Below are 23,152 nucleotides of genomic sequence, written 5' to 3' on the forward strand. Positions count from 1 at the left end.
CCTGGATTTTCTTAGCAGAAAAGGTGAAGCCAGCCCACCTTCTTACTTCAAACCAAACTTTAAAAAGATAAGAGAGTGCTCCTATGGCATCCACCTACCCTGAAGATGTCATCTTCGGAGGCAGCAGACACAGCCTCCTTCATGGCCTTGTCCAGCTCCTCCTCAGCTGTCAGATCTCCAGAGATGGCCCGTCGGATCTCAGGCCCAATGTCATGCAGCGTGCGCAAGCCAGCCTGAAACCCAGAGGGGCACCCAGCCACCTGACCCACCTGCCTCTCCACAAGGCAGGTGAGCCTGAGAGGGTTTATCTGTGTGTGCTAACTGGGGATGTGGTTCGGGACCTCTCTTGTCTGCCCCAGAGTGGAAGAATCCATTTCTCCACCCAGGAAGGATAAAGGGCTGTTCCAGAACTTCAGCAGAGCTCCATAGAGCTCTGGGGAGCTGTGAAGTGGGCAGGACTGTGGAGGGCAGGGTGTGTGGGAAGCAGTATGTAGCCCCTTCACACACCCACCTGTAGAAAGGTTGGAACTCTCAGAAAGTTTCCTTCTGAAGGGACCTGGCCTCCAGCCCACTGATGACAGATTTAAGCCCTAGCCAGAGGTTGGAAGAAGGTGACCAGGCCCTTCCTTAGGGTGTGGACCCCCCCTCACCCCTCACCTGCAAGGACAGGGCGTTCCTTTGGGAAGGCTTGCCCACAAGGCCCTGCTCTTTGCGCTTCTTGAATTTCCGGAAGTACTCTTGGATCAGGAAAGTAGCATAAAACTTGCCAACGGTGACCTCATCGTCTGAGATGTGAGAAAAAAAGGACAGAAGGGAGATAAATGGGGGAATTCAGTTGGGCTTCATTAACTTTTTTCAGCATCCAAACTTTCTTAAGTTTTTTAAATTTAATTTTTTAAAAAGAGGTAGTCTATTAACATGGTTCAAAAGGCAAAAATATACTAAAAGGTATACAGTGAAAACTGTTTTTTACCACCCCTCCCCCATCTGCCTAGTTACCACCTTTTAATACGTAACCTTTCTCAAATTAGTTTATTTTTCCAAAAAAGTCTTTCTGCAAATGCTTTCTGAAAATAAGCAAATATATTCTTATCCCATCTTTTTTTTTTTTACACTAGAAGTAGCCTATTGTCAAAATTATTTCCCACCTTGTTTTTTTTTTAAAGTTAAAAAAATGTATAAAAAACTTTAGTGGTGCCTGGGTGGCTCAGTCGGTTAAGCGTCCGACTTCAGCTCAGGTCACAATCTTGCAGTTTGCGAGTTCAAGCCCCACATCGGGCTCTGTGCTGACAGCTCATAGCCTGAAACCTGCTTTGCATTCTGTGTCTCCCTCTCTTTCTGCTCTTCCCTAACTCATGCTCTGTCTCTCTCTCAAAAATAAATAAACATTAAAAAAATTAAAAAAAACTTAGCTTATATTGCTAACTCATTTTTATTGGATTCTAAAAAATTTTTAGATGTTTGCTTTTGAGAGAGAAAGTGCAAGTTGGGGAGGGGCAGAGAGAGGGGGATTGAAGATCTGAAGCAGGCTCTGCACTGACAGTAGAGAGCTTGATGCAGGGCTAGAACTCACAAACCATGAGATCATGACTTGAGTCAAAGTCAGACGCTCAACCGACTGAGCCACCCAGGTGTCCCTATTTGATTCTAAAACTTGAGATGCCCATCATAAACTGACCAGTCCCCTAAGTGCAAACAGTTCTGCTTAAAGATGGGGTTTGGTGTAAGGAGCACCTTCTCCTCTAAGTCTAGGTTTTTCTTATAATTAGACAGATTGGGTTTTCTTACCATGTGGCTTGGCTGGGTCCCTGCTGGGCTGGACCCCCAAGTTACACAAGACATAAGCAGCCTCTGTCTTGGGAATGAACCAGGTGGTGGAGAAGCCAATGACTCTCCAAGGAGAACACTGCATGCCCTATGAGTAGCTCCTTGGTTCCATCTTCTTCTCTGGGAAATGGGCCCAGGAGATAGCTTGTAGGTTAGATATAGGGGCTTGTGATGGTTCTCTTACTCCTAGTTGTACTTTAAGAATAGCCAAGTCTACAGCAGTTATGACCTTCTACATGACAAAGACCTCATTACCATGTGAGAGGGAAAGCCCTGAGTTCCCTGTTTAGGGTAGTTGGGGAGGAAGAGTGGTAGGGAAGAAAGAGCTTGGAGTTCTAGCATCCCTCAGACCTGGGTTTGGATTCTGAACATACTAGGTAGTCACCATGTAGTCTTGGGTCAGCTACATAGTTTTGAAGAACTTCAGTTTCTTGAGCAAACTTCATAGTAACGTTATAAGGATTAAATAATGTATGCAAAACGTAAGATGATGCTTGGCCTGTGTAGGTGACTTTTCACTTAGCTTCTGTCCTGCTTCCCTTTGGGAAGTGGTTCTCAACAGGGGGGGGGGGTGGTGTCACAATTTAAGGAGTGTTTTGGGATTGCGTGGGACTTTCTTTTAGCTGTCACAGTGTGCTACAGGTATTAGGTGGTTCCAGATGTGTCCCTTAAAATACAGGCATGTTTTACACAACAAATAATAGCTTTGCAATCTGCTATATGTCCATGTGGGGACATAACCTGTCTATAACTATCTAAGCTAAGAACCTAACTGCATTTTACATATGAACAGAAAATAATTTTTTGCCTGCTTTTAACATATCCAGAATTTTCCAGGAATATAACTGCTGTGTAAATTGATGGAAGACCATATTTGCTTTGTTTCCACTTGGTTAAGAGGGGTTTACATTTTGGAAAATTGTATCTCTGATGGCAACACTGCTCATGGTCTGAGTCACCTGCGGTCTGCTGCGGTCTGTAAGTAGTCACCTACTTACATCGGTCTGCATTTGTTCTATGTATGTGCACATACGTAGGTGCATGTATGTATACATACCTGTGGATATTATATTATTTAATATACTTAGTTATCCCTCAAAATGATAAACACAAAATGTCAATGATATTCAATATCATCTTAGTTCCTTTAAACACAAACTTATTCATCATATGTAGATGTGTGCAAGTATTTCAGTTAACTATGACTTTTGGCATAGTGTCATAAGCCATAGTGCTTTAGCATGTATATATTGAAGAACATTTGACTTTAATGTATTTTATATTAAAGTGTTATATTAATATTTTGGAAATTATATATGTAGGAAGATTATTATTTTCATTCAGGGTAGTAGTAAGAGCATTATAAACTTTTTGTTATGAAAAGGGGCTTTGGGTTCGACAGGGTAGAGAAACACTGCCCTAGGAGAAACAAAAAGAATTTCAACCCAGAGAGGATCTCAGGGGATTCTTTTTCCAGGGCACCATTATTTCCAGAGCAAACAGCCTGGTAATTTATGGGGAAACTTATATTTGCAGAGTTTCCTTGGAAATTCTGTCAAACCTGTAAGTATTGAGGGGCCTTGCTTGGTCTTGAAATGTAGGATTGGACCAGATTTCCAAGCTGACATTCTGTATCTGAGTTTGTGAAGGGCATGGCACCCTCGTCCCTTCTTCTTTTAAAAAAAATTTTTTTTAACGTTTATTTATTATTGAGAGACAGAGAGAGACAGAGCGTGAGCAGGGGAGGGGCAGAGGGAGAGGGAGACACAGAATCTGCAACAGGTTCCAGGCTCTGAGCTGTCAGCACAGAGCCTGACGTGGGGCTTGAGCTCACAAACCGTGAGATCATGACCTGAGCCAAAGTTGGACGCTTAACCGACTGAACCACCCAGGTACCCCTACCATCGTCCCTTGTAACCAATAGCACCTTTGAGCCCCACACACAAAGGGCCTGGGGAAAGCAGGCCTCCCAAGACTCTAGTAGATTCAGAAACCAGGCAAGAGATCCTGAAGTACTCACCACCTGCAGGGGGCACCACTTGGTCTAGCAGCTTCATGCTGGTACGCTTCCAGATCTTCTTGATTATGGCCCGCAGCTCCTCATTGGCTTGCTCTAGGTTCCCTGAGGGGAGGGAGATGCAAGGCTGAAAAGGATCATCAGCCCCTTGGGGCCCTCCCATGGAGTGGGTCCTTCTGTGTAGAGTGGGAAGCCGCTACTGGTGGCATTTTGCCCCACAGAGAGACATGGTCCACGAGCTTCACTCTCTCTCTAGGCTACCTCCATCCATTTCTGTTTGTATTGTTCTCTGCACTCCTACTTCCCCCTCCCTCCATTCCCTGTCCAGTGCAATTCCTTTTTGCTTCCTCTCTGCCTGTTGCTTGGGCCAGCCACTGGTATCCCTTCACCCCCACATGCTGCTTCCTTGTGGGTGGCACTTGGAGCAGACCAGACAGCCTGCCCTGACTAAGCTCAACAGCCACCTGCCAGAGAGCATGAGGGACTGTTCCAGTGCATGGCATTTCTCATGGGCCTCTGTGGGTGATTGGGAGGTTTCCCCCGCATAAGGCATAAAGCATCCATACACAGGGGGACCTTGGTGTCAAAGCCCTTTTCTGAGTCTCCTGTGGGGAGGATGTGGCAAAAAAATTTCTACTTCTACCTCAGTGTAGACAGTAGACACTGGGTTCTGTTTTGGAGTTTCTCTGGGTCTACTTTTTCCACTGGTAAAATGGACTTAATTTGATGCCTATCTGGTGCAGCCTCTAGGCCACTGGTGGTAGAGCAGCTGTAAGAGAGGATATGGTGGGCAGTAGTCTAAAATTCTGCCTGAGCTATCTCCCACCACCACCAATATATACACACCCTGCATGGTCCCTGGGACTGTGACTCTGATGGATTTTACTCCTGTGATTATATTATATTATGTGGCTCCTATCACCTTAAGATAGGGAATCTAGGTGGGCCTGACCTAACACATGAGCTCTTTAAAAGTAGAGAGTTCACAGGTGCAAACTTCCAGTTATAAAATAAATAAGTCCTGAGATGCAATGTACAGCATAGTAACTATGGTTAATAATACTGTACTGCATGATAGTTGCTAAGATCTTAAAAGTTCTCATCACACACACAAAATTATAATTATATATGGTGATGGATGATAACCAGATTTATTATGGTGATAATTTCTTAATATATATAAATGTGGAATCATTATGCTGTATATCTGAAACTAATGTAATGTTATATGTCAATCGTACTTCAATAAAACCAAACCAAAACAAATAAAAAAGTAATGCATGAAGAAGGTCAAAAGATAAAACTAGAGAGTTGTCCCAAGTTGGAAGCAGAAGGAATAGGAGGTAGCTGCTATGGCCTGAGAGAAAGCACACACTGATGCTGTGATGCTTGCTACAATGGCAAGAAATGAATTCCTCCAAAAACCTAAATGAGCTGGAGCTTCTGGAAGAGGACACATCCTGATCAATATCCTGATTTGGCTTTGTAAGACTCTTAGCAGAGAACTCAGCTACTCCATGGCTTGACCCCTGACCTTTAGAACTGTGGGCTCATAATAGGTATTGTTCAAGCCAAAGAATTTGTGGTAATTGGTATAGGTATAGGAAACCAATACAGGGGTGTTTACTGCTACTACACAGGGGAAGCAGTATGGTTGAGAGCTCTGGTGTTAGACTATCTGAGGTGAAATCTGCCCTGTGGCCACACCAGAGAGTCCTGTGGAAAGTGGTCCAACAGGAGTAAGCAGAGGTGGCAATGGAGAGAGAGTGATGGATTCCTGAGTCCCCTGTCAGATCCAAAAAGTACCTGGAGCCAGAGGATAATCCTGGGCATTCCAGTTATGGAGGCATCCCTAACGGTTAGGTTCACTTCCTGGTTAGGTAGTTAGTGGTTTCTGACATATACAATGAAAGAGTCATGATTAAAATAATGCTCAAATAAAAATGCTTATCTTTTGTAGTGGGTTGAATAGTGTCCCCACCAAATTCATGTCCACATGGAACCTTAGCACATGGCCTTAGTTGGAAATAGGGTCTTTGCAGATGTTACTAGTTAAGACAAAGTCATACTTTATTAGAGTGGACCCTAAATCCAATACTACTGGTGTCTGTATAAGAAGAGGAGAAGACACATGGAGACACACAGAAAAAAGGCCATGTGAAGATGGAGGCAGAGACTAGAGTGATACAGCTATGGCCAAGCAATACCAAGCATTGCTGGCCCCCACCAGAAGCTAGAAGAGAGTCACAGAGCAGATTTTCCTTTGAACCTTGGGGAAGAACAAATGTCACCCATACTTCTCCCATTCAGTAGGTTGCCTTTCCTTCACTGTGAAATTTTTTTGGTTTGACGTAATCTCGTTTGTTTATTTTAGCTCTTTGTCCTTGCCTGAAGAGACTGGTCCAAAAATATTGCCAAAACTGACGTCAAAGAATTTACTGCCTATACTTTCTTCTAGGAGTTTTATTGTTTCAGGTCTTACATTCAAGTCTTCATTTAAATTTTATTTTTGTATGTGGTGTAAGATAGTGGTCCAGTTTCATTCTTTTGCGTGTAGCTGTCCAATGTTCCCAGTACCATTTATTGAAAAGACTTTTCCCCCATTGTATATTCTTGCCTCTTTTGTCATAGATTAATTGACCACATATGTGTGGGTTTTTTTCCTGCACTTTCTGATTCTATTCCATTGATCTATGTGTCTGTGTTCATGCTGGTACCATACTGTTTTGATTAGTATACTAGCTTTGTAGTATAGTTTGAAATCATGAAGGATGATACTTCCAGCTTTGTTCTTCTTTTTCAAGACTGTTTGGTTATTTATTTTTGTGGTTCCATGCACATTTTGGGATGCTTTGTTCTAATTCTGTGAAAAATGCCATTGGTATTAAAAAATTTTTTTTAGTGTTTACTTTTGAGAGAGACAATGTGTGAGTGGGGGAGGGGCAGAGAGAGAGACACACACACACAGAATCCGAAGCAGGCTGCAGGCTCTGAGCTGTCAGCACAGAGCCTGACATGGGGCTCAAACTCACAAACCATGAGATCATGACGTGATCTGAAGTCAGATGCTTAACTGACTAAGCCACCCAGGTGCCCCGCCATTGGTATTTTGGTAGGGATTGCACTGAATCTGTAGAATGCTTTGGGTAGCATGGACATTTTAACAATATTAATTCTTCCAATCCATGAGCACAAAATATCTTTCCATTTATTCATGTTGTCAATTTCTTTCATCAATGTCTTAAACAGTATTCAGAGTACAGGTCTTTCACTTCTTTGGTTGAATGTATTATAGGTATTTCATTATTTTTGATACAATTGTAAATGGAACTGTTTCCTTACTTTATTTTTCTGATAGTTATTAGTGTATAGAAACAGTGATTTCTGTATGTTAGTTTTGCATCCTGTGACTTTACTGAATTCATTTGTCACCTGTAATAGATTTGGTGGAGTCTCTAGGGTTTTCTCTACACAATATCATGTCATCTGCAAATAGTGACAGTTTTACTTTTTCCTGTTCAATTTGGATGCCTTTATTTCTTTTTCTTGCCTAATTTCTGGCTAGGACTTCCAATACTACGTTGAATTAAAGTGGTAAGAGTGCACATACTTGTCTTGTTCCTGACTGTACAGGAAAAGCTTCAGCTTTTCACTACTGACCATGGTGTTAGCTGTGGGTTTGTCATATATGGCCTTTATTATGTTGAGATACATTCCTTCTATACCCACTTTATTGACATTTTTGATCATAAAATGAATGTTGAATTTGTTGTGTTTTTTTCTGCATCTATTGAGATCATCATATGATTTTTTATCCTTTGTTTTGTTAATGTGGTATATCACATTGATTAATTTGTGGATGTTGAACCATCCTTGCATCTCTGGAATAAATCTCGCTTGATTGTGATGTATAATCCTTTTAATGTATTGTTGAATTTGGTTTGCTAATATTTTGTTAGGAGTTTTACATCTATATTATCAGGGATACTGGCCTGTAATTTTCTTTCTTGTGGTATTTTTGTCTGGTTTTGGTATCAGAGTAATGCTAGCTTTGTAAAATAAGTTTGGAAGACTTCTTTCCTCTTTAATCTTTTGGAATAATTTGAGAAGAATAGGTACTAACTCTTCTTAAATTTTTTAAATTTATTTTTATTTTTTAATTAAAAAAATTTTTTTAATGTTTATTTTTGAGAGAGCGAGAGAGAGACAGAGCATGAGCAGGGGGAGAGGCAGAGAGAGAGGGAGACACAGAATCAGAAGCAGACTCCAGGCTCTGAGCTGTCAGCACAGAGCCCGACATGGGGCTTGAACTCTATGAGATCATGACCCAAGCCAAAGTTGGACACTTAACCGACTGAGCCACCCAGGCGCCCCCTTAATTTTTAAAATGTACTTATTTTTTTTTCAATGTTTTATTTATTTTTTTTGGGGGGAGGACAGAGAGAGACAGAGCATGAACAGGGGAGGGGCAGAGAGAGAGGGAGACACAGAATCGGAAACAGGCTCCAGGCTCTGAGCCATCAGCCCAGAGCCTGACGCGGGGCTCGAACTCCCGGACCGCGAGATCGTGACCTGGCTGAAGTCGGACGCTTAACCGACTGCGCCACCCAGGCGCCCTAGTACTTATTTATTTTTGAGAGAGAGAGAGAGAGAGAGAGAGAGAGAGAGAGACAGTGAGCTAACAGGGGAGGGGCGGGGGGGGGGGAGAGAGAGAATCCCAAGCAGGCTCCACACTGTCAGCACAGAGCCCAATGTGGGGCTCGAACCCATGAACTGTGACTATGACCCACCCATGAACCATGAGACTATGATCTGAGCCAAAATTGAGTCAGACACTTAACCGACTGAGCCACCCAGGTGCCCTGATACTAACTCTTTTTTAAATGTTTAGTAGAGTTCACTTGTGAAGCTGTCTGGTCCTGGACTTTTGTTTTTCAGAAGTTTTAAAATTACTGTTTCAATTTTATGACTTGTAATTGGCCTATTCATATTTTCTATTTTTGTGTGTGTGTGATTCAGTCTTTGGAAGGTTATGTGTTTCTAGGAATTTATTCATTTTTTTTTTTTTAGGTTTTTCAATTTGTTGGTATATAATTGTAGTAATCTCTTACCCTTTGTATTTCTTTTCTTTTTAATTTTTAAAAATGTTTATTTATTTTTGAGCAGGGGAGGGGCAGAGAGAGAGGGAGACACAGAAACTGAAGCAGGCTCCAGGCTCTAAACTGTCAGCACAGAGCCTGATGCAGGGCTTGATCCCAAGAACCGTGAGATCATGACCTGAGTTGAAGTCTGACTGTTAACCGACTGAGCCACCCAGGCACCCCTTACCCTTTGTACTTCTGTGGTGTCGGTTGTAACTTTTCTTTCATTTCTAATTTTATTTATTTGGGTCCTCTCTCTTTTACTCTTGAGTTTGGCTACTGATTTTATTTATCTTTTCAAAGAACCAGCTCTTACTTTCACCGATCTTTTCTTTTTTTTTTTTTTCCCCAATCTCTATTTCATGTATTTCCACTCTGGACTTTATTATTTCCTTCCCTCTACTAGTGTTGGGCTTTGTTCCTCTTTTTCTAGTTCCTTTGGGTATAACGTTAGATGGTTTATTTGGGATTTTTTTTTGTTTCTTGAGGTAGGCCTGTATCATTATGAGTTTCCCTCTTAGAATTACTTATGTTGCATCCCATAGATTTTGGAAAGTTGTATCTCCATTTTCATTTGTCTCAAGGTATTTTTGTTTGTTTGTTTCCTCTTTGATTTCTTTGTTGACCCATTGGTTGTTTAGTAACAAGTTGTTCAGTCTCCACATGTTTGTGGGTTTTTTTCCAGTTTTCTTTTTGCAATTAATTTCTAGTGTCATACCATTATGTTTGGAAAAGATGCTTGATATGATGTCAGTCTTCTTGAATTTACTGAGACTTGTTTTGTGGCTTAACTATCCTGGAAAATGTTCCATGTGCACTTGAATAGAATGTGTATTCTGCTGTTTTGTATGAAACGTTCTATATATATTTATTAAGTCCATCTGGTCCAATGTGTCATTTAAGGCCAATATTTCCTTATTGATTCTCTGGATGATTTATCCATTGATTAAGTGGGATATTAAAGTTCCCTACTATTATTGTATTAATGTCAATTTCTCCCTTTATGCCTATTAATATTTGCTTTATATACTTAAATGCTTTATGTTGGGTGTATAAATATTTACAAATGTTATATCCTCTTCTTGGATTGAACATTTTTTCATTGTGTAATGCTCTTCTTTGTATTTTGTTATAGTCCTTGTTTTAAAGTCTATTTTGTCTAATATGAGTACTGCCTCACTAGCTTTCTTTTTGTTTCCATTTCCCTGGAATATCTTTTTGCATCTCTTCACTTTCAGTTTCCGAGTGGCTTTAGATCTGAAATGACTCTCTTATAGGCAGCATATAAATGGGTCTTGTTTTTTATCCATTCAGACACCCTATGTCTTTTGATTGGAGCATTTAGTCCATTTATTTTTAATGTGATTATTAATAGGTATGTACTATCATCATTTGGTCAGTTGTTTTCTGGTTATTATTGCAGTTCTTCTCTGTTTCATTTTTCTTCTTTTGGTGTCTTCCACTGTGGTTTGATGGTTCTTTAGTTATGTTTGGGTTTCTTTCTCTTTATTTTTGTTTATCTATTGTAGGTTTTGGTTTGTGGTTACCATGATGTTCATAAATATTGCTCTCTCTATATATATAGCAGTTTATTTTAAGCTAATAGTCACTTCAGTTTGAACAAAATTTGTTTTTAGTTTGAACACATTCTAAAAGCACTACATTTTTACCCACCACCCGCAATATTTTATGTTTTTGATGTTATATTTGATATATTTTTTATTTTGTGTATTATTTACTTACTGTAGTTATAGTTAAATTACTATTTTTGTTTTCTTAATATTCATACTATCTTTTTTTAAAATGTTTATTTATTTTTGACAGAGAGAGAAACAGAGCATGAGCAGGGGAGGGGTAGAGAGAGAGGGAGACATAAAATCTGAAATAGGCTCCAGGCTCTGAGCTGTCAGCACAGAGCCCGATGTGGGGCTTGAACTCACAGACCACGAGATCATGACCTGAGCTGAAGTTGGATGCTCAACCGACTGAGCCACCCAGGCACCCCTATTCATACTATCTTTTTAAGTGGCTGATTTACTGATAAATATAAGTATATAAATACATATATTCTCTTTATCAGTGAGTTTTTTCTTCATGTACTATTTCCAGTTATGGCCTTTTCTTTTCTGCTTAAAGAAGACCATTTAACATTTCTGATAAGCTTGGTTTAGTGGCGAGGAACTCCTTTAACTTTTGCTTGTCTAAGAAACTATCTCGCCTTCAATTCTGAATGATAACCTTGCCAGGTAGAGCATTCTTGGTTGACAGTTTTTTCTTTCAATACTTTGAATATATTATGCTACTCACTTCTGGCCTGCAAAATTTATGCTGAAAAATATGATAGTTTTATGGGGGGTTCCTTTGGGCATAACAAGTTGTTTTTCTCTTGTTGCTTTAAAATTTTTTCCCCTTGTCTTTAACTTTTGACAATTTAATAATATTCCTTGGTATAGGTCTCTTTGGGTTCTCTTTTAGGACTTTTTGTGCTTCCTGGACCTGGATGTTTGTTTCCTTTCCCAGGTTAGGGAAGTTTTCAGTCATTATTTCTTCAAATAAGTTTCCTGCCCCCCCGTCTCCTTCTGGAACCCTTATAATGTGAATTTTAGTGCATTTGATGTTGTTCTAGAGGTTCTTAAAACCATTCTCATTTCTAAAAATTCTTTTTTCTTTTTGCTGTTCTGACGGGATGATTTCCACTATTCTGTCTTCCAGATTGCTGATCCACTCTTCTGTATCATCTAATCTGCTGTTGATTTCTAGTGTATTTTTCAATTCAATTCTTGTATTCTTCATCTCTGTGACTTCTGTTTTGTACTTTCTTATATTTTGTAACTCTTTGTTGAAGTTCTCACTGTGTTCTTTCATTCTTATCCTGAGTTTGGTGAGTATCTTTATGGCCATTACTTTGAAATCTGTCTGGTAAATTACCTATCTCCATTCCATCAGGGATTTCCCACCCCCCCCCCCCCCCCCGCCCCCGGGTTTTATTTTTCCCTTTCATTTAGAACATATTCTTCTGTCTCCTCATTTTGTTTGACTTTCAATTTTTGTTTCTACAAATTAGGTGGAATAACTACCTCTCCTATTCTCAAGGAGTGGCCTCATGTAGGAACATCCCCTGTGTAGATTGCATGTGCCTGGAAGTTTTGGCTGGCTGGCTGGAGTTGAAGCCAGCAGGGCCTCAGGGAGTCAAGGGACATACGGTGCTTGGATCACCCTGATGGAATGGCTGGAGCTCAACAGCCACTGACTGGGGGTGTCCTGGGGTGCACTGAGACCAGGTCACTTTGGTGGGTTGGCTGGAGTTGGTGGGCATGGGTGGGGGCTACCTGGGGGAAGCTGGTGTGGGCTAAGGGCCTGGGGCTCATTGGAGCAACCCTATCAGGCCAACTAGAGCACTTAGACCCTGCTCTCATCTGCATTATCAAGGTGAAAGAGGAATGTAAACAATGGTGCTTTTTGGTACCTCCAACCTGGAAAGAATTCCAGTACTCCCCCCACCATTTAGTGGATGTAAATGGATTTCCTTCACTTATAGTCCTGTTGCCTGTTTTCCCCCTGTGTCTCAGGGTAGGTGAGTCTGGGTGCAGGTCCCTCAGTGCTATCCCTCCTCATTGCAGGTCATCACATTGGTCAGGGTGTTTCCATGGTTACCATGTTTTCATCTTTCCTGCCATTCTCTGTGTGGTGCTTCTAACATTTGTTGTGCAGAAGCTGTTTTTCAGGATGAATTGCTCTATATGTGGGTGTAGATTTGGTGTGTCCTTGGGAGGAGGTGAATTCAGGGTCTTCTTACACCAGAATCTCAGACTGCCTCCTTCAACCTTTGTTTCTCTTTAGTTTGGCAGCATAACTTGAACTATTTTCAATTTTTTAAAGATTAGCTCATTACTTTGACATGTGTCTTGCTGGCCTGGTTCTTGTTTTCCTTCATTGTAGATGTTTCTATTATTTTGTGGAAGGATTTAACTGAGAAATGGCACTTCTTTGGATTCTTCACTGAACTGAATTCCCACACATCATTATCATTCTTATTTTACAAATGAAGAAACTGAAGTAGAGAGAGAATAAATGCCTTATCAAGTTTTAAACAAGCTTCAACAGCTGACTTTGAGGCAGGTGGTCTTTTGACCACACTCTAGGAAACATTGTAATTAAGCTAGAAGCTCTTGGAGAGCAATTGCATCTTCTTAGGTACATTCTATATAGCCTTTTCCACAGAGTGGTTCAGAAATACTTATCAATTACAAAGACAGCTGATTATCTCAGCCAAGGCTGCTGCTAGCCCATAGGGCACATTTGTGCAAACCAGAAGGCATCCCTTCAGGTGGACACATCCCTAGGGAGCATGGCCCGGCTAGCAAAGCACAGGTGAGATCTTAACCCATACCTGTCAGCTAGCTGAGCACCTTGATCCAGGCACAGCCTGTATAATTGTACCTGATTACCTTGACCATAATCACCATTTGCCAATATGACCCCTTCCTGACACTTCTAATTTAAAAAGAAAGGTAAACATTTGAGAGATCCACACAGTCAGTAAAATTTCATTTAGATGGGGCTTAGTCCTGCTTCAGGTAACACTCATCACCTTCTGCTTTTGAAGTATAAGCTATGACTTCAAGATATCACCCAGAATCATTCATAGAAATTGATGGAAAGCTAGGGTTCAAAATAAATAGGCTAGAGGCCAAAAGGCCATTCAAGGAGCAAAGGAAACATGAGCAGGCCAGGCCTCTTCAGCATGTGAAGGTTATCACTGAGCCGCTGCTCTGATACACAGGATGGGAAGATCCTGGGAGCACTTTATAGCCTATTGGTTTTCTCTTTTGTTAACCTGTTAGACCTTCTGAATGGCTCTCCCAGTGGCCCTTTGATGACCCTTACCTTCTGTTTTGATCCGCAGGGCTGTCCGGACTAGGGCAAACAGGGTGGCATTGAACATGACAGTCCCATCACTGTTCAGAGGCATGTTCATGGAGACCAGGCGCTGGAGGAGAAAGGGAGGCAAAGCTGGTGATTACAGCAAACAGTTCTCCAAGGACCTACAGAACCACCATGGCAGGAGAATGCCAGGAGGGAGCCTTGAAACTTGTGTGTGTGTTGGGAGCAGGTGGGGGTTGAGGCATGGGTCACTAAAATGTATTCAAAATCTGTTCGGGGGAGAATCTCAGCTCTGCCGTAAGTACTTTCACCCTACCACACAGAGTGAAGGAAGAATGGAAATTGTCCTTATTAGACACTTGCCTCCACAAAAGGATGGTAAGCCCACACAACCCCCTCCTCTGCTCAAATGTCTGCTCAGGCATATGGGTGTGCTTTCTACTGGCAATGAAGAACAGCTGCATGCCAGGCATTTGCCAGGAGCCCACCTGCCAGCAGCATTCATCCAAAGCCTTGACAAGAGACACAGTAATGGCAGGTTTGCATGCAGGAGGTGTAGTGTATCTTCTTTTCTGTATATTGAAAAATATACCTCTGCATCAAGCTGAATTAAAAGCTTGTTGACTGGATTGGATCAGATTGCCCTTTTCCCTCCATTCTCACCACCCAAAATAGCTGCTATTGCATTGTGCCCTGGTGTGCGGCCCTCAGCACACACCAGAGTAATTATGAGAAAGAGCACCATTCTGGCATCTGCTCTCAAGATGTGGTCAAAGATCTTATTCGTTAGATCGTATGGTGTCCCATTAACCATAGTGCCAAAAAGGTTTATAATTTTCCTGAGTGACTGGATCTTCTTGACTCTCAAGGACAGTGTGAATTGTGGACTGGCCGTGGGGAAGCTCAACACCCAGGCAGTCTGGAAGGCACAAAGACACACTGTCACCTTGTGCAGGCCACATTTGTCCCTGCTTTTTTGTCCATTGTGCTTTGGCTTTACATTTAATTTGTGCTCTTTTTTTTTGGTCTTATCTTCTATACCCTTGGAAATCTTCTAACATCTTTTTTGGAACAAGGTGGAGATGCAAGTGAGAAAAAAATGAGTAAAACAGAGCATAATTCAGTTCTCCATTTTCCATGAATGGTTTATCCACAGAGTTAAATTTTTCTATTTGAGCCTCTTCTGTACAGCTCTCTGATCTCACTTTCCCTAACCCTTTTCAGCTCATTGTTATTCCAATAAGGAGTACAAAGTGGTGGAAATGGGGATTGAAAGAAGAGGGGAGAGAGTGGAAACAATACCCTTCAGTATTTGTGGGGCTACCTGGTTGGGATTATAATGAGGTAAGGGAGGTGCCTGGACACACAATTGAAGGGGGCGCTCACTCTCAGGGTCATGTGAGGGCCACATGAGCAACAGTTAGGTCTAAAGAGACTAGGATGCTTGTTTTTACTTTTATGGCGTCATGGACTCACTTAGAAATACGAACATGATGGATCCTCTCCCTGGTACAATTTGTGAGTGTTTCAGTGATTTTGCACACAATTTTAGAGATTTACAGGTCCCTGAGGCTGATACATAGACACTCTAATAGCCCCCTGATCCCAGGAAGAGAACCCCTAATCCATCTGTTCTTGGCTGGAAGTCTTCTAGGATGCCTAGGTGGTGCAGCTTGATGGGACTGGGCATGTGGCTGGTTGGGTCATGAGGCATCCATTTCATCTTTCCTTTATGGTGTCTGAGGACTGATTGTTGGTAGGAACCTCAAAATATAATCTGGTCCATGCTCATTTCTTTAGGCACATAAAATATTGTCTTCAATCCCTGTAAGGATCAAGGTCTGACCAAGGTCACAAGACAAATAGGCCTTTTCCCTTCCATATTTTTTCTTTTTCTCCTTTGAACTCAGGTCATCTCTTACTTTGCAAGCCACGCGGTGAGGGCACAGCTTCCCAAAACCCAGTGGGGGCTGAATCCGCCGGAGCAGGGTCACCACATCTAGGTGTTTGATACGACCCCTAAAAGAGGAAGGAGAGGAGTCAAAGATCAGTCAAGAGTCGTGGTTTCGACTAGTAGCCCAGGACTCAGTCTGGGCTCTCCAAAGCTATTGTTCTGTTTGTCAAACTTGGTGCAGAATTGCAGAATTGCATGGTAAAACTCCAAAACCAATATATACATTTTAATGAACACTTTTCCACCAGTGCTTTTAATGAACAATTTTCCACCAGTGCTTTGCTTAAGGTGGAAGAGACTTTCAGGAGTACAATGAGATTCTTACAGATACTTGTTGCTGCAATCTAACCATCTGACCAAAAGGCATTTATTGAGTGTCAACCGAATGTGATGGACCTATGAGTGTATCTTTGAACCTGAAGCAAGAATGGAGTGAGATCTACTTGACTAAATATTTTAACTTGAATACTTACTAGTTATTCCTGACACTAGGATCCCCCATCCTTCTGTCCAACTGAAAATAGCAGACATGTTCCTGACTTAGCCAAAGATGCCTGGCGTATCACTGGTCCTTTTGACCTTTGGCCCTGGGGTCTGGTGCAGTTCAGTGTTTCCAGTCGATCTACCCAATGCTAAACTGTTCTGAACCTCTTCTATAGGTGTGGTCACATAATGTTCTCTGGGTTTTGGGAATCAGTCTTTCTCTCTGGGAACTTACTTAGCTTCAGGATCATACTCTGCCCAGATTCTTTTAAATTCATCCAGATGATGGGGACCAAGGATTGACCAGTCTCTTGTCAGGTAGTCAAAGTTGTCCATGATGACAGCTACAAAGAGGTTGATGATCTGCCGAGGACAGAGATATGATGAGTTTCTACAAGAGGACCTCCTGCACAGTTGAATCCTCTTTGCCAGCTGGTGCCATGTGTGGCAGAAGCCCATGTTTCTAAAGACCAGCTATATTCACCATTTAAAACACCAGTCCCTGGAACTTGGGTCTCTTGGGTATGAATTTGCTTGCATCAGAGCAGGGTTGGATGAACCCCACATGTGGGCTGGACAGTTTCTCTCATACACAATTGCTGGGTAGCGCTGCCAAGGACAGAGGGCAGCTTTATCCACCACCCTTCCTGCACTCTGCATCAAAGTGTCGAAAACATACAGGTTGCCTCTAGGCCTCCACACACATCCCCTCTGTCCTCTAGTACAATGACACCATCACAAGAGCCAAGAATGGACAAGAAAGATGCTAGTTGGGCTCACTCTGGCCCAGGGCTTTGTGTCCTTGTCTGATGGTTGGACATTCCTCCTAACTCAGTCTCTGCAAGCTAGTTCCTCTGATGGAGTTGCTCAGACTGCAAGCTGCAAAGGTAGATAGAGGGCCTGGGCTGCCTTGAACTGCACACTCATACCCATGGCTGTTCAGCCCCACCTTGGCTTACCAGGAAGGCACAGAGCATGTAGAAGCTGATGAAGTAGAAGACGGCAAAACTGCTGCCACAGGGCGTTTCCCCTTCCGTGCTGTTGCTGGGCTCTGACTCGGGGGCACACTTCTTCCCTGGCATGCAGGCCAGCATGATGTCTTGCCATGCCTCCCCTGTGGCACACCTAGGGGAGAGCGGTGAGAGAGTCTACCACCCATGGGGCCCATCTCATATCTCTGGATCTTTCTCTTACCCCTTGTGCCATCCTCCCTGCCCAGAGGGAACTACTGAATTTAATTTGGTGTTTATCATTCCCTGAATGGTTTGATACAGTCACTATCAGATACAAAAATATATATCATTGTTTTGAATGTTTTAAAACTATATATAAATGGTGACAAACTGCCTTTTCTGAAAAGTCCCTCTTTTTTTGCAATTCATGTTAAGATTTATCCATTTAGTTCTAGTTCATTCAACATAACTACCATATAGGAGTATACTCTATGTATATACCATTAAAAAAACCCCATTGTCCTGCTTAAGGTTTTTCTTTTCTTTTTTGCTATTATAAAGAAGACTGCAATCAAAATGCAGGTCCATGCCTTGGATATCTGCTTAGAAAATGGAAGTTAGGGTCGTCTTCACTTTCACTAGGTATTCCTGGTTCTCCAAAGGTTTGTCCAATCTATGCTCTGGTCGTCAGTGCAGGACAAATGCCATTGCTCTGTGGACTTGCCAACTCGTTTTCAGTTTTGCTGAGGTATAATTGACAAATAAAATTGTAAGGTATTTATTTTCTTTTTTTGAATGTTTATTTTGTGTGTGTGTGTGTGTGTGTGAGAGAGAGAGAGAGAGAGAGAGAGCACAGGCACACATTGGGGAGGGGCAGAAGGAGAAGGAAAGAGAGAATCCCAATCAGGCTCTGTGCTATCAGTGCAGAGCCCCATGTGGGACTCCATCTCACAAACTCTGAAATCACGACCTGAGCTGAAACCAAGAGTTGGATGCTTAACAGATGGAGCCACCCAGGTGTCCCCAAAGTTGTAAGATATTTAAAGTGTACTTCATGATGATTTGATTTACCTATACATTGTGCAAGGATTCATATGGTAATTTTATTTTTAATTTTTTGAGTCATCGTCATACTGTTTTACACAATGGCTATGCCTTTTTCTTTCTCACCAACAGGGCACAAGGGTTCCGATTTCTCCACATCCTTGCCAACACTTGTTGTTTTCTGTTTTGTTTTGTTTTATAGTAGGTATCCTAATGAATATGAGGTAGTATCTCACTGTAGTTCTGATTTATATTTCCCTTATGATTAGTGATGTTGAACATCTTTTCACATGCTCATTGGCCATTTATATATCTTCTTTGGATATTTGGAGAAATGTCTATTCAAGACTTTTGCCCATTTTAAAACTGTTGTTGAGTTTGGCAATCGATTTTTTGGCATTTAATTTTGTTTCTTCTGCAATTCTTACTTTTTATTTTTCTTATTGCATTGGATAAAACTTGCAGTATAATGTTGACTAGGAAAAGTGATAGTATGTGCTCTTTTCTCTTATATTTGCTAATTACCTGGTGTAGACTGAATGTGTCCCCCACCGAATTCATGTGTTGAAGCCTTAAACCTCAATTAATTTGCAGGTGAGGCCTCAGGAGATAAGATTTGGATCAGGTCATAATGCTGGGTCCCCCATGATAAAATTAGTGTCTTTTTAATAACAGAAGGAGAGACTTGAGCTTTCCATTTTTTTCATCATATGAGCACACAGCAATAAGGTGGCTGTCTGTAGGCCAGGAAGAGGGCTCACACCAGGAACTGAATTGACTGGGACCTTGATCTCAGACTTCTAGCTTCCAGATGTGTGAGAAAGAAATGTCTGTTGTTTAAGCCACTCATTTCATATTTTGTTAAAGTAGGCTGACCAAACTAATAATTTCCAGTACAGGAAAGTGATTGTTTTCTTTTGTTAATCTTCCACTTTACTGATTCTATTAATTGTTATAAGGTTTTTGAGTTGATTTGCTTGTTTTTTCTACCTGGATTAGACTGTTGGGGCGCCTGGGTGGTGCAGTCTGTTAAGCGTCCGACTTCAGCCAGGTCGCGATCTCGCGGTCCGGGAGTTCGAGCCCCGCATCAGGCTCTGGGCTGATGGCTCGGAGCCTGGAGCCTGTTTCCGATTCTGTGTCTCCCTCTCTCTCTGCCCCTCCCCCGTTCAAGCTCTCTCTCTGTCCCAAAAATAAATAAACGTTGAAAAAAAAAAAGACTGTTGTTTGCCAACAATGACAGTTATGTCTACACGTTTTCATATTTATACTTCTTGCTTTTTTCCCCTTTCTTAATACATAAGGTAGTAGCCTTATTTAGCCTTATGGAATGACTAAATGGAATGACTGAGGAGGTGTTTCTACCTTTTTCTGTTCCTGAAAAGTTTATGTAACATAGGGATGATCTATTCTTTGATATTTTGGTAGACATCACACATAAAAATACTGGATCTTGGGACTTTTTGAGGACTAAAACTTTGACTACCTTTTCAATTTCTATTGTGACTAATTAAACAAAATTTCCTCTTAAGATAATTTTGTGATTTATATTTTCCTATATAAAAGTGCCTACTGGATTTTCAAGTATTTGACATAAATTTGTTCATATTTTATCATTCTGAAAATCTCTTGCATATCTATAATTGTATTTCTTTTCTTATTCTTGATGTGTCTTTTTAAAAAAATTAGATTTGATGAAGTTTTGTCTATTCACTGGTATTTTCAAAGACTTAGTTTTAGGGTCTATTGATAAATATTTTTGTTTCATATTTTATTAATTTCTGCTTTTATTTTAATAAGTGAGTTATTTCATATTTAGGGGTTATTTTGCTATTCTTTTTCCATCCATTGTTTTGGTTATTATAAATTTGTAAAATAAAATTTTGGCTTTGAAATTTTCTTTGGTATTGATTGATACGTCTTATAAATTTAAGATGTACTGCTCTCACTTTTCATTTCTAAGAAGTATGTAAGCTTCAGCTTTGAGTTATTTAGATCAGTGACTCAAAACATTTACATGAATAGATTTTGGAGGGACTACTGATTTTGTGGTTAATTTATAATTTTTGCTGTTTTGGAGTTGGGGGAAGTTTTACAATTTATTGAATTTTTCTTTGTGACTTAAATCTTGGCTAATTTTTGTGAATGTTTCTGGGTGCTTAAAAATAACTTTTTTTTTGCAATTTATTGAGTACAAATTTATTACATTAAATTTGTCAGTTGTGTGTTTTTTGAATTTTAATTAATTAATTAAAAATTAAATATTTATTTTTGAGATAGAGAGAGCATGTGTGTGCATGCCTGCACAAGTGGGGGAGGGGTAGAGAGAAGGGGAGAGGATCCTAAGCAGACTCTGTGCTGACAGAAGTGAGCCTGATGTGGGGCTCGAACTCACAAACTATGAGTGGCTGAAGTTGGACAACCAACTGAATCACCCAGGTGTCCCTATCAATTGTGTTTTTAGATATTCTTTACCCTTTCTTTTATTTTGTTCTATTTGATCTGTCATTTTTGGCATATCTCCCATTGTGTGTATTTCTGTGTATGTGTGTATGTGAGTGTTCATTTTTTCCTTATTATTCTATTAGTCTCATTGATATATTTCCAAATTATATTGTTAGGCTCATGTAGTTTTGTGATTATTATGTAATCTGGTGGATTATACCTTCTATCTATATCAAATATCCCTCTTTGTCTTATTTAGTGCCTTTCATTTGGAATTTTATTTCTTCTGATACTGTAATTACTACATCTATTTTTTAAAGCATTGTTCTTTTTCCATTCTTTATTTTTATTTTCTTTAAATCATTTTATTTTACTATATTACAAACAGGCTACAGTTAGATTTCTTAAAACCAACATTAGAGTATCTATCTTAAATTTAATTTTTAGTGATTATTAATCTTTGCTTTTATTCCTGCCATCTTGTTTTCTTTTCTAATTTTCTTTCCCTCCCTTCTCTCTCCTTCCTTCCTTCCTTCCCACCTTCCTTCCTCCTTCCTTCCTTTGCCTTTCCTTCCTTTTGTGGAATTGCTAAGGTTTTACTTGCTGATTTTTGCCCCCTCTAGTGATTTGGAATGTACACATTTCCATTTCTGTTTTTCTAATGGTTGACCTTCAAATATTTAACATATATATATATATTTTTCTTAATGTTTTTAATATATTTTTGGGACAGAGAGAGAGAGAGCATGAACAGGGGAGGGGCAGAGAGAGAGGGAGACACAGAATCGGAAACAGGCTCCAGGCTCTGAGCCATCAGCCCAGAGCCTGACGCGGGGCTCGAACTCACGGACCGCGAGATCGTGACCTGGCTGAAGTCGGATGCTTAACCGACTGCGCCACCCAGGCGCCCCTTAACATATATATTTACACACTTTCCCCTGGCTGTGCATAGGGTTGAATAGCATCTTTTCCTTTCTACAACAAGAGAAGAATGTCAGCACACTTTCATGTTTCTTATTCTTCTACCACCTCATTCTTCTGACTTTGTTGAGATAATTTTAAGGTTTTTACTTGCAAATTGCTATTGAGGTTTTGGACATTTTCCCTTAACAGTTATTATTTCTTATTTAAAAATTTATTACAAAAATTTTCAACCATATACAAAAGTAGAAATTATAAAGAAACCCCAGGTACCCATCACCCAATCTTAACAATCATCAATATTTTGCTGTGTGTGTTTCATATATCTCCCCCAAATTACCCTTCTCCCCTTTTCGCTGGAATATTTTATTTTATATTATTTTATTTTATTCTTTTGTATTTTGGATTCTCACCTTTTAAAAAAATTGAAGTAGTTGACACAGTGTTAACATTAGTTTCAGGTGCACAGCGCAGTGATTCAACAAGTCTATATGCTCTGCTCACTGCAAGTGTAGCCACCATCTGTCACCATACAATACTAGTATAGTACCACTGACTATATTCCCTATACGGCACCTTTTATCTCTGTGATGGAATAGTTTAAAGCAAATCCCAAACTTCATGTAATATCATTATATCAACCCTAAATATTTCAATATGCATCTAAAAAATAAAATGATAACTTTATGTAACCACAATATAATTATTACACTTAAAAATTAATAATTCTTTAATAACTAATACCTCCCTTAACAACTATTTAGATTTAATATAAGGTTTATAATTTCTTTGTTCATAACTCATAACTATAAACTTCATGGCTTCTTTACTAATATTACTCTGTTCATTCTATTTGTTAGATTAATTTTTCATTCTGTGGAAGTGCATCCTTGTGTAGTTGTTTCAGAGAAGGTTTATGGGAAGGAGTAAACTTTCTGGGTTCTTATGCTTTTGGAATCTATTTTGCTTTGTTACAGTGCTAATTAGGCTGCATTATAGGAGTCTAGGTCCAAAAGTACATTTTCTTCATAATATTGAATACATTATTCCTTTGTCTTCTAGTATGTACTTTTGCTAATACCAAGTATAATGAAAATTGGTATTTTTTCAATTTTAACTTGTTTTATTTTTTATTTTTTTAAATTTACACCCAAATTAATTAGCATATAGTGCAACAATGATTTCAGGAGTAGATTCCTTAGTGCCCCTTACCCATTTAGCCCATCCCCCCTCCCACTACCCCTCCAGCAACCCTCAGTTTGTTCTCCATATTTATGAGTCTCTTCTGTTTTGTCCCCTCCCTGTTTTTATATTATTTTTGTTTCACTTCCCTTATGTTCATCTGTTTTATCTCTTAAAGTCCTCATATGAGTGAAGTCATATGATTTTTGTCTTTCTCTGACTAATTTCACTTAGCATACCGTCTAGTTCCATCCACGTAGTTGCAAATGGCAAGATTTCATTCTTTTTGATTGACAAATAATAC

General features: G+C 40.2%; 1 protein-coding gene across 13 annotated transcripts in view; it reads right to left on the minus strand.

The window, feature by feature from the left end:
• The window catches only part of CACNA1C (calcium voltage-gated channel subunit alpha1 C), a 662,670-nt gene that overhangs the window by 20,558 nt on the left and 618,960 nt on the right, over positions 1–23,152 (minus strand). For all 13 annotated transcript variants that reach the window (XM_047867044.1, XM_047867043.1, XM_047867040.1 and 10 more), the window contains 7 exons: positions 17,266–17,431; positions 16,542–16,669; positions 15,792–15,888; positions 13,873–13,975; positions 3,848–3,949; positions 658–785; positions 99–233 (listed from right to left, as the gene is read on the minus strand). In XM_047867044.1, the coding sequence (XP_047723000.1) occupies positions 99–233; positions 658–785; positions 3,848–3,949; positions 13,873–13,975; positions 15,792–15,888; positions 16,542–16,669; positions 17,266–17,431 (859 nt within the window). The remainder of the gene's footprint in view (positions 1–98; positions 234–657; positions 786–3,847; positions 3,950–13,872; positions 13,976–15,791; positions 15,889–16,541; positions 16,670–17,265; positions 17,432–23,152) is intronic.

Source organism: Prionailurus viverrinus, chromosome B4 (genome assembly GCF_022837055.1).
Source record: "Prionailurus viverrinus isolate Anna chromosome B4, UM_Priviv_1.0, whole genome shotgun sequence".
Taxonomy (NCBI): domain Eukaryota; kingdom Metazoa; phylum Chordata; class Mammalia; order Carnivora; family Felidae; genus Prionailurus; species Prionailurus viverrinus.